This window comes from Diospyros lotus, chromosome 1, assembly GCF_014633365.1.
Source record: "Diospyros lotus cultivar Yz01 chromosome 1, ASM1463336v1, whole genome shotgun sequence".
Classification (NCBI taxonomy): Eukaryota; Viridiplantae; Streptophyta; class Magnoliopsida; order Ericales; family Ebenaceae; genus Diospyros; species Diospyros lotus.
Genome location: NC_068338.1, coordinates 32,598,965 through 32,609,832, shown reverse-complemented (window position 1 = coordinate 32,609,832; position 10,868 = coordinate 32,598,965). Strand labels below are relative to the sequence as shown.

Genomic DNA, 10,868 nt, shown 5'->3' with positions numbered 1-10,868 from the left:
GGTGCAAAGCTGAAATGGGAAACAACATTTTTACGTGTTGAACGGTGTCCGTATGCTCCACTTTAGGCTTTTCGTGGCATTAACAAAATGTTTTGATTATTATTATTTTTTTTAAGTTAACACATCATCACGAACGTTTCCTTACTGTTCGGTCTTATAATTTTAGTAAGAGATATAAATTAGGAAACCTAACCGTTAATTTTTATCTTTAATTTTTTTTCACTTACGTAAAAACGGTTTGGTATTTTTTAATTTTTAGAATAGTTCTTATCTATTAATTTTTTTTTTTTTTTTATCAAATTTCGAACATGAAACTCGAGAATCCAAAACACAAACACCCAAACGACACTTATTTGGCCTGGCAAATGTTCTGATTATTTATTCCTTTTAAGTTTGCAACCATTTCAAGTAGCAGATGTAAAATTGTACAGTAGAACGCTTCCCGTTTCTTCAATTTGTGTTGTTTTATTGTTTCTTTTGAGACCTCGGGAGCAACGTCGATATGTCCGAGTGGTTAAGGAGACAGACTCGAAATCTGTTGGGCTCCGCCTGCGCAGGTTCGAATCCTGCTGTCGACGGTCGCTTTTTGTCTAAATAGGCATCTCCATTTTACCTTCACCTCACCATCGTCGTACAAGTTACTACTATGACGCATGCAAATGCAAAGGGGGAGAGAGAGCAGTATGTACATCCCCCACGTGTTACCGTGTTCTCCAGTTACCTGAACGTTCCTGTAGACTCGGGCATGCTTTCCAAAGTGTCCTTTGGCTATTTGGCACCACCCTGCTACCACTGCTGCAGCCTGCAGTTGTAAGATTGACAGCAGACCCAATTTAGCACGTGCTAAATTCAACGGCCTACGTTCCTTTCAACGCCATCCGTCCACAATAATTTTTTCTATAATCTTATTTGTAAACGTTATTTTAATATTGCGTTTTAACATTTAGAAATTATAAATATTTAAAAAAAAAATTAACAACACATTTTATAAAATTATTAGTTATTTTTAAGTAAAAATTTAGTTTATTAATAAATAACTTTTAATAATATTATTATTGTACCAATTATTGTTAAAGAAACTTGTTAAAAATATTCATAAATTTGCTTCAAACCACGACAAACAAATGCTAATAAGAAAGCAAACCATTTAAATGATATATCTTTTAGATTTGGTTTGAAATTGTGGTACCTAAATCCAAATGGGCCTTGGAAATGGTGGGTGGGCGATGGGTATAATAATTGAAGGCAAAGCACCAAAGTGAAATGTAATTATTATGACTGATTAATTAATGAGAATATATTATAGAATGGATTTGAAGGGTTTGCTGCCATGTCCTTTTCAAGGTGAGGTGATGGTGATGGTGATGGTGGTTGCACAAAATACATACATACATAATATCAAGGGCAGGGAGCCATCTTTTCTTTTCTATAGAGGACAATGATTTCACACTCAAATATTTCTTCACCTCACCGGGATCAAGTTTTTATTTAACTTGATCTTAGCCTTATACATTATTTTATAATAAAAATTAAAATAATCTAGCTAGCTAGTCTACCTTGTTGTATGATTAAGAGTAGTAATAATCATATGTAATAGAAAGTAAAATGAGCCCTTTATTCTAGCTAGAATAACAAATCAAACCCTCATCAATTAATTAATTAATAATAATAATGCCATTAAGTGGGGATATTTTTTTTTCTACATATTAATTATTAGTAAATTAAATGCAAGTGGCGAGAAGAAGAAGAAGAAGAAGATGCTAGAGAGGCCGCTGTCTGTCTGTGCTGGGGGTGGGGTCGAGTTGTCTGCAGTTGAGTTGCTGAAGTAATTACATCGCCAATAAAAGAAAGAAATTTTGGTTGAAGAGCAGTACGTACTCCTGCCCAATCTCGATCGAATCTGCTCATTTTTATGATCCACAACATCGGACATATCTTGATCATCATCTCATGTCAAGTCTGCTCTCTCCAGTACTCTCTCTCTCTCTCTCTCTCTCTGCCTCGCTCTATTTATATATATATATGTATGTATGTATATTGACAGAGACAGAGTATGTATAATAACTAAACAAGAAGCAAGAGGATTGATCCAATTACGTACACAAGCAGAGCATCGATCGACATTTCAATGATCTCCTAATCGTAGCTTGTTAAGAACAGATTCTGAACTTGATTAAAGATCATCATCAGTAGTAGGAGCTATACTACTGTAGTTGTAGGAATGGTAGTAGCAGCACAGCCACTACTCTCTTCGCCGGCAGCCGCAGTGGTTGCTTCCACCTCCGCGGAGGCGACCGTGTCAGGCCGTTTCCGCTTCTTCTTCTCGTACGCAATCCCTCTGGCCTTGGCCTGGCCTTCTCTCACCTCCCTCAGGTAAATCCTCACCGCTTTGTGTCCAAAGGGGTTGGATTCCGGGGCGCCGCCGTTCTCCTCGTAGGCGGCGCGGAGTCGGCCGATGAGGGCGTCCAGGCTGCCCCACGCCTGCTTCAGCGGACATGCACAAGGCGCCGGCGGATTCGGGTCGCCGAAGTAAGGGCAAACGGCGGCATGAACCTTGGTCTTCCCGAATTGGTCGAGGTACTTGAGGAACTCGATCACGTGGGCGCCGCTGCACCTGGCCAGCGTCAATGGCGGCTTGTGGTTCTTCAGGTACTGCAAGAAAGTGGTCCAGTCCCTGCGCTTCTGCGACTCGTATCTGCTGGGTGGCGACGCTGCAGTATTGGACCCTCCATAGCCTCCGGCGGCTGTTTGTGCTGAAGATGGACCCTCCCCGCCATCTGGATCCGGTGCTTCGGCTCCTGATATTGAATCCATCGATCAATTCTCTTCTCTTCCGTACGTCTGGATCCCAGATATATATATATATATATATTACTTTTTGGGTTTTGTTTAAATATTATTGTTCTCGAACCTTAACCTCTCACTGAATTCAATCGAGTTGCTGGGTATATATATATATATAGTGAGTGTATCCGAAGCCGATCGAGGATATATCTTTGATTTCAGGTTTCTTTCTTTTACCCTCTGGGAATTAAGAGGAGCGCTTTCATAAGACTAATTAATTAGAGGGAAAGAAAGAAAGAAAGAAACGTATATATCTGAATGAATGAATGAAACAGATAGAGTAGAGATCCTCCTCCTCCTAGCTACAGTGTGCACGTACTGTTGCCAGAAGAAAGAACAAATTAAGGAAAGAATTGCAGCTAGAGAGACAATTAATGAAGCCAAAGATATGGAAAATTAATGGATCGATCGAGGTGAAGAGATGATCTGGAAAATCCAATTCTTGAAGAAAAGCTTAGAGACGTAAAATTAATTAATTATACCTACCTACACCTCACCTCACCTCATAATAATAATAATAATGCCTTACATATTATTATGCCAAATGCCAACTCCATTCGTACAAATCTTTTTTGTCTTTTAATTTGTGGGGGCAATATCACACGGTACGTATAAGTTGCTAATTCATCTTAATTTCCCTTCCCACTTTAATTATATATTAATACCTACTAATCTTTAATTTCACTCTTGAAAATGTTAATTAGTGGCGGCTTCAAATGCAGATTAAAATTTTCTCGACTTCAACTATATATATTAGCTAGGCTTTAATTAATTAATTACAATTTAAGTGACTGTCCATCATATATATACTTTTTAAGTTAAAATAAAACCTAAAATGCCATGTAATCGAGAGTACACTACAATACAACAAGTGGTGGTGGTGGTCGGGTAGGATATTGGTATTTTAAAGCAGCAGCAGCAGCTTCCACTCATAATAATAATAATAATAATAATAATAATAATAATAATAATAATGTCGCATCTCAGGTTAGTTTAGTAGTCTTGTAAATGAAATACGTACCAATCGTTGCATTTAAATTTGTCCCCACATTCACACTTAAGAATCGATTAATTTCTTAAGACTAATGCTCATGCACGTACAATCCATTTTCCATACGCCCCTAACTCTGGCCCACTCATCATTTCCGCAAGCTCCCAACTTTTTATTAGTTTAATATTTAAGATTCCCATACACTTTTTTGACATTATTATTATTATTATGATATATATATATATATATATTTTAGACCCTTTCCATATATAGTTTGGATTCGGATTAAATTTGATTTTCAATTCATTAAGTCGAGATTTATTTGTTGATGATCCGGTTAATTAATCTAGATCTATATATATATATATTTATATTTGAATTATGTGATCTTATATATATAGATTTATTTAAATCAAATTAATGAATCTAAACCAGATAGATCCAAATCTATTTTTTTTTTTCCTTAAAGAGTAACACAATTGGCCATAGTAAAAAAATAAAAATTAACATTCAACAATCAACGTAACGCGTTATTCTAAATTAAGTTAATTAATATCTAATTTCATAAAACAAATTAAACAATCACCCAATTATTTTGTTGTACGTTGGATCAACTTTGCAAAATATATAATAATAATAATAATAAAAATAAAAAGTTTATACAAGAATTGTTATTTTTCAAAACAATTACTGCAACAAAAATTTCGTTTCCATACAATTTGTTAGTTAAGGGTGGTTCGGATGTCACCGAAATCATCATACGTACGTGCATCAAATTAATTAATTAATTATTTGTTTTAATAGTGTCTATATATGTTCATTACTTGTAAAATCTTAATTATTATTATAATCTCATCATCAATCAAATCTCTAACTTTACACTAAAAAAGTGGTTGATTTATCTAATTCCTATATATATATATATATTTATATATATGAGTTTTAAATCAAATGAACTCACTATTTATGATGCATGCATGAATAGTAGTAACTTGGAACCTGGAAAATTAAAGGCAGATCCTTAATTATTAATCACACAGGTGTTGTTTGTTCTTAATTTAAATATTATTTTTATCAAAAAATTGTGTTGTGGGTGGGTGGGTACCCTTCAAATTTGGTTTATTGTAAAAATTACTTCAGGTGTGTAATAATATTGTGTTGTTGTGGGTAACTCCACTATTGGGCCGGGCCGGGCCGGGCCGGTGTAAGGGCTAGAACACCACTTAATTTTATTGCTGTTAGATAGGAACTCAGGATGGATGGATGGATATTTTCTACTAACGAGTATAATAATTATCTAATATTTTATAAATGGGGAGTTCACCCATTTAAATTTGGATTGATGTTTAAGGTCTATTAAATTAAATGCCGATCGAGCTGGGGTCATACAATTTATTTATTAATTAATTTAAATGAAAGTTAAGTTGTACATAAATCAATTGAAACTGGGGGGAAGGAATCCCCCTAAAGCTGGTGGAGCTGGGTGGTTCGGTTGTCCGTCCGCCCCAAAGCAGCCATTCATCCCCTTCTCTTTCTCGCCACGTCCTTGTTTTTACTCATCTGTTCTCGTCTCTTCGGGAATTGTTAACTTATTTGCCCAAACCAAAGCCCGAGGAGACATTGGGATTTTACAGAATACGAAGCTCCTCCTCCCCAAACCAAAGCTTTTGTTTCTGATTTTTTTTTTTTTGTTTTTCCCCCCCTTATTTTGCTTCTTTAGTTTTCCCACGAACAAAAGATGGAAAAGAGCACTACAGTTGGGTGTGTCTTTGCTTTCTGGTGCCAGGTGAGGCACGACGAAGACAATTCAAATATGCATAAGAAAGAAAAGAAACTGGCATGGTGAATTGCACTCCATGATACCGAGTTGCTTTATAAGTTTATTATTTGTTGCTGCACTAATTACCTGAATAAAAGGTGGGGGGGGGGGGGGGGGGGCAAAGGCTTAAAGTTGCATCCCATACCCATATATAAAATGATTTAGAGTTCAAAATTGGAAAATATGAAGGCGGAGCGGAAGAAAAGGTTAAAAAGGGTCACTGCGCGTCAGGTAGGGGTCGAACCTACGACTTTCTGCTTAGGAAACAGACGCTCTATCCACTGAGCTACAGACGCCTTCGCTTAGTGCATTAGTATATATTATATTATATAAACAATGATCCAGTCAGCTCATGCCAAAGGGCCTAAGAGCATCTAGGGATTCCCGGTGGGGCCAACATGCACCACCTCCCTCCCATCATACTATCATAGTCCCGGCTGGCCCACAAGCGTTCTCGGAAGAACAAGCCTAATGTGCTCTGGGAAACACCCAATAGAAACGCCACCCGCATCACAATCACCGCCGTCAAGTCGTCGTCATCATCATCATCATATCATCGTCCATCCCTTCTACTACTGGCTACGGCAGTGCAGTAGTAGAGAGCGAGGGAGCATTCCATCACATCCTGGTCGTCATCACCCCGGATCACTCCCCCACTCTTCTCTTCTCTTTCATGCCAGAAGAAAACCACGCGACGCGACTGACGACGCTGGCGGATCATAAAAACCACGCCCCCATATATTCATTTGCTCTCAACTAACAAACCCAACCTCGCTTCGGTTGTCCGCCCGGCGCTGTCGACCTATGGCTGCGGCGCTCGAATGCTGGTCGAGCCGCGCGAGCACGGACGAGGACATGGTCGAGCAGGTCCTGATGCGCACCAACGACAGATCCGAGGGCTTGCCGCCGCCGGACACCTCCTCCTCGTCCTCCTCTTCCGCCTCCGCCGCGGCTGCTGGACTGAAGGAGTCCTCGGCCATGCAGAAGCGGTTTCAGAGGCTGAGCCGCAACGTGTCCGAGGCCATCGCCTCCTTCAAGAACTCCCTCAATCTCGACTCGGTCCGTGACTCGCCCCCGCCTTCGCGGACCGAGGGCTGTCGGAAGGTCGTCTGGGGCAGCGTTGTGCGGAACTTGACTCAGCTGTATCCCGGTAGCCAGCTGCCGGAGAGGCTCGTTTCCAATATTCGGAAACACTACGATTCATTGCCACTCAGGTTTGTAGTTACTTTGGCCACACTCGAAATCTAATAACTGTTCTAATCAGTCTACATTTGCAAACGCAGCATGAGAGATTCAGCAACTTATTTTACTTTTTCTAAGCTGGTTCTTATGCTGTTTCGTGGTGTTACTTTTGACAGTTATGCGCAGGCTGGATTTGATATGAAAGAGGTGTTTGTGCATATCAAATTGATAGAACAGGCGTCGGTGGAGGACCAGCCAGCGATTTTGATTCAAGAGGTGTCCGATGAGGAAGTCCAGGGGTCTGTTTTTAAGCTCACATTTGCCTGTAACTCATCGATCTCGTGGCCAGCCATGTCCGGAGCCCTCGATAGCGCTTCGATTTGTTGCAAGAAGATTCAAATCTTTGAGAAAAGGGGGTTCACGCTGGGAATTGTTCTGCTTCTCGTTCAATCTGGGCAAGAGAGATTGTTCAAAATCCGGATTGAAAGTGCTCTCAAATCTGCCCTGAAGAAGCCTAAATCTACAACTATGAAGCTTCCATTTGGTTTATGTGGGTGTCAGGAAGAAAATACTAGATGGAAAGAGCTTGGAGACATCGAGGAGGATTGCTGTGAACCGAATTACAGAAATGGGATTGAGAATTTAGCTGCTAAGATTCAGCTTCAGATGCCTTTACCCTCTTCATCCTTTGTTGTTTCTGTGGACGAATGGCAGACAGTGCAGTCAGGAGGGGATGAGATTGGCAAGTGGTTGCTGAACTCTGATAGTCTTGAGTTTATTGATCAGATTGGTCCCAATACATTCAAGGGAGTGTATAAGGGCAAGAGGGTGGGAATCGAGAAGCTCAAAGGGTGTGATAAGGGAAATTCATATGAATTTGAGCTTCGAAAAGATTTGCTGGAGCTGATGACGTGTGGACATAGGAATATTTTGCAGTTTTATGGTGTTTGTGTGGATGAAGTTCATGGGTTATGTGCTGTGACAAAGTTCATGGAAGGTGGGTCAGTTCAGGATCTTATGATGAAGAACAAGAAACTCCAGACTAAGGAAGTTATAAGGATTGCTGCTGATGTTGCAGAAGGGATCAAGTTCATGAACGACCATGGTGTAGCATACAGAGATCTCAACACACAGAGGATCTTGTTGGATCGACATGGGAATGCTTGTTTGGGAGACATGGGCATAATCACTGCTTGCAAGAGTGTTGGTGAGGCAATGGAGTATGAAACTGATGGATTCAGATGGCTAGCTCCTGAGGTTTGTTCCCCTACATCATTTACAGTATTTAAAAGCATATTTTTGTTGAGCTTTATAATAATTCAGCAATTTGTTGATGCAATGAGATTAATGAGCCAGGGGCTGACCATCATTTTCCATCTACTTGAAATGTTTCCTACGCATTTTTGTAAGCACTAACAAGTTTTTTAAAAGTTGGTAATTTGTGGAGGATTTGTTTCTTCAAATCCAGTAGAGCATGAAATGAGATTTCCTTTTGTAAAGGATAGTCAAATTGCATACTATTGGTTGATTTGTTTTAGCATAGTTTCATTATATCATTTAAGTTAAAGGGGAAAAAGGGGGGGGGGGGGGGGTACCTGCAAGGAAACAGAACTGTTTGGTTTTGGTTTGCCTAAAAGCTAAACATGATTTTTTTTTTTTTTTTGGGTTTTAACGTGAGTTTGTGATTGATATTGTCTACCTTCACTGTTTTTTTACTTTTCTATATCTTTTTGGTCAAATAAATAGCTATAGTTCAACTTAATAGAATTACTGAAAAGAATTTTATGATTTAGATGAAGTTGTTTAAGATTTAGAAAGAGGTGTGTGTTTAATACTCCTCAGAGACCTTTCTTTGTTGTTCTGATTTTCCTTTTCTAGAAATTAGATACATAATGTACAAATAAATATAAATGGATGATTTAGTCAACTAATTTAACAATTCAGCAATTGAAGTAAAAGAAGTACATGATTGAATCTGAACTTACCATGCTGGTGATCTGTATTTTGTGGCAATGATAACTACTGTAGCCCTTATAGTAAAGTGTGTGAATCATTCTTTAGTTGCTCTATCAAGGTTTATTACTTCATCATTGTGTAAATGAAGCTATTTCAATAATAAGTTTCCTTCAGGTATTATAGTTTTACTACATATTTGAGTACATTAGTTGGATACAATGTATGTGAACACTGAACAGAGCTTCTGAGTCCAGTCTTATTCAGGTAGAACTTTATGTCACTTATCTAACATCATTACTTGAGCATGCCTATCATGCTTCATAATTGTTGTGCTTTACACTTGATTGGTTGTTTACTTTTATTTCTATACTTGTACGTGCTCCAATCCATTGAGCAGCTAGCTTCATCTCTCTCCTGTTAGGTGTTTTGTTTCAATAATATTATTCTAATCAATGCCAACCAACTTTTTTTTTATGTGATAAGAAAGCATTAATATATATAAAGAAGTTCGCCTTAAGATGGTGAAACCCTGTACAAAAGAATAAGTAGGAACCCCAGGTTCTGCTAGGGCTGAAAAGGTAAATCATCCAAGAACTGTGCTAAAGGGTATCCTTCATCAAGAGGATGAAAACACCAGAGCCTTTTCCTTGTTTTATTATCTGAGCTTTCAACAGTTGACGGAAAGTTGTTTTTGTTTTTTAGTCTTTTTTTCTCAAATAACCAGAGCCTTTTCCATGTTTGTTTGTTGAGCTTTTGGCTGGACAACACTTTCCAATGTTTATTGGCTTTTGCTTTTTATGATTGATACTGTGCGTGTATTTGCAAAGCAAATGCATTTGGAAGAAATTTTGAGATTGCTCAAAGGAGCACTTTTATCATTTTTTTAGCTTTATTTTCTTAAATTTTCTGTCACTCTTGCAAAAACAAATATATCAGAAAAAGAATTTTCAACTTTTCTCTCGATATAGTTTTTAGGCTAATGTTTGTCTACCTTGGAATAACGATTTGAGTCTGAACACAATTTTTTTCTTTCTTTTCCTTTTTTTTTCTTTTTTCTTTTTTGGGGGGTGGGGGTAGGGTAAAAACCTTCTCTATCTCTATCATGAATACATTTCTTTCTTCCTTTAGTTTTGAGTCAATTTTATGTAGTAAGTGTTTTCCGTCTTGTTTGGTTGTAAACAGATTATTGCAGGTGATCCAGAGAGTGTTATAGAAACGTGGATGAGCAATGTTTATAGTTTTGGGATGGTAATCTGGGAGATGTTGACAGGTGAGGCAGCCTATTCTGCATTTTCCCCTGTACAGGCTGCAGTTGGGATAGCTGCTTGCGGGCTTAGACCTGAAATCCCCAAGGACTGCCCGCAAATCCTCAGAGCTCTAATGATGAAGTGCTGGAACAATTGCCCCTCAAAGCGTCCTCAGTTCACTGAAATTCTGTCCATATTGCTGCGCACCAACAACAACAGCAACAATAGTAAGTAAATGTTTTTGTGATCTCTGTAGAACCTAATCTACTAAAACTAAATGTTATGTACAAAGAGCCGTTATCAACTAGGTGCTACCATTCCCATTTGTAGATCTAGAAGTTCTCTTCTATTTTCTGTCCAGAAATGAAGATGTAAATCTTCTATTTCAGCATTACCATTTAATCGTTTTCTTACCGGAGTGCAGAAGAACATAAAAAAGTGGGAAGAATATTATAGGATGATTGTTTCCTTTTTCTCTATCTTGGAATTTCTTTTCCGACACGTATATTACATGGTTTGGCGAAGATGTGACTGGTGGGAATTCAATTATATGTTTTTCCTCGTATGCATGCCATTTGGACAACTGGACACTACAAGGTTATCAAGAAAACATTCATAAAACTAGAAGAAAGCGAGGAAAAAGCAAAATAAATAAGTTTTTCTGTGGTTTAAAGGCCCTACAGGTTTTGAGTAATCTAAGGGTGTTCTGTTTTCAGCTCGTCTATTTGTTCCTGTTGTGGCTCTCTGATGGGCCCCTCTTGTTTTGTTGTCCCCGTTGATGAGAAGAAACTAGGGAACACCCCCCCTCCTTTTTCCCATCTTTCAAACT

The 10,868-nt window shown here is 38.5% G+C and overlaps 2 protein-coding genes and 2 non-coding genes across 4 annotated transcripts; 2 read left to right on the top strand and 2 right to left on the bottom strand.

Moving 5' to 3' along the window:
* Positions 1-496: 496 nt before the first annotated feature.
* Positions 497-578, top strand: TRNAS-CGA (transfer RNA serine (anticodon CGA)). Its single transcript has one exon. It is a non-coding gene; the product is annotated as a tRNA-Ser (tRNA).
* A 1,390-nt stretch (positions 579-1,968) lies between these two features.
* LOC127797753 (protein LIGHT-DEPENDENT SHORT HYPOCOTYLS 6-like) lies at positions 1,969-3,255 on the bottom strand. The gene has a single exon (XM_052330894.1). The coding sequence runs from the start codon at positions 2,812-2,814 to the stop codon at positions 2,200-2,202; it is 615 nt and encodes a 204-aa protein (XP_052186854.1). The 5' UTR covers positions 2,815-3,255; the 3' UTR covers positions 1,969-2,199.
* Positions 3,256-5,877: 2,622 nt separating this feature from the next.
* Positions 5,878-5,950, bottom strand: TRNAR-CCU (transfer RNA arginine (anticodon CCU)). Its single transcript has one exon. It is a non-coding gene; the product is annotated as a tRNA-Arg (tRNA).
* A 231-nt stretch (positions 5,951-6,181) lies between these two features.
* LOC127793494 (uncharacterized) lies at positions 6,182-10,513 on the top strand. The gene is made up of 3 exons (XM_052324246.1): positions 6,182-6,868; positions 7,013-8,093; positions 9,975-10,513. The coding sequence occupies exons 1-3, from the start codon at positions 6,459-6,461 to the stop codon at positions 10,272-10,274; spliced, it is 1,791 nt and encodes a 596-aa protein (XP_052180206.1). The 5' UTR covers positions 6,182-6,458; the 3' UTR covers positions 10,275-10,513.
* Positions 10,514-10,868: the final 355 nt, after the last annotated feature.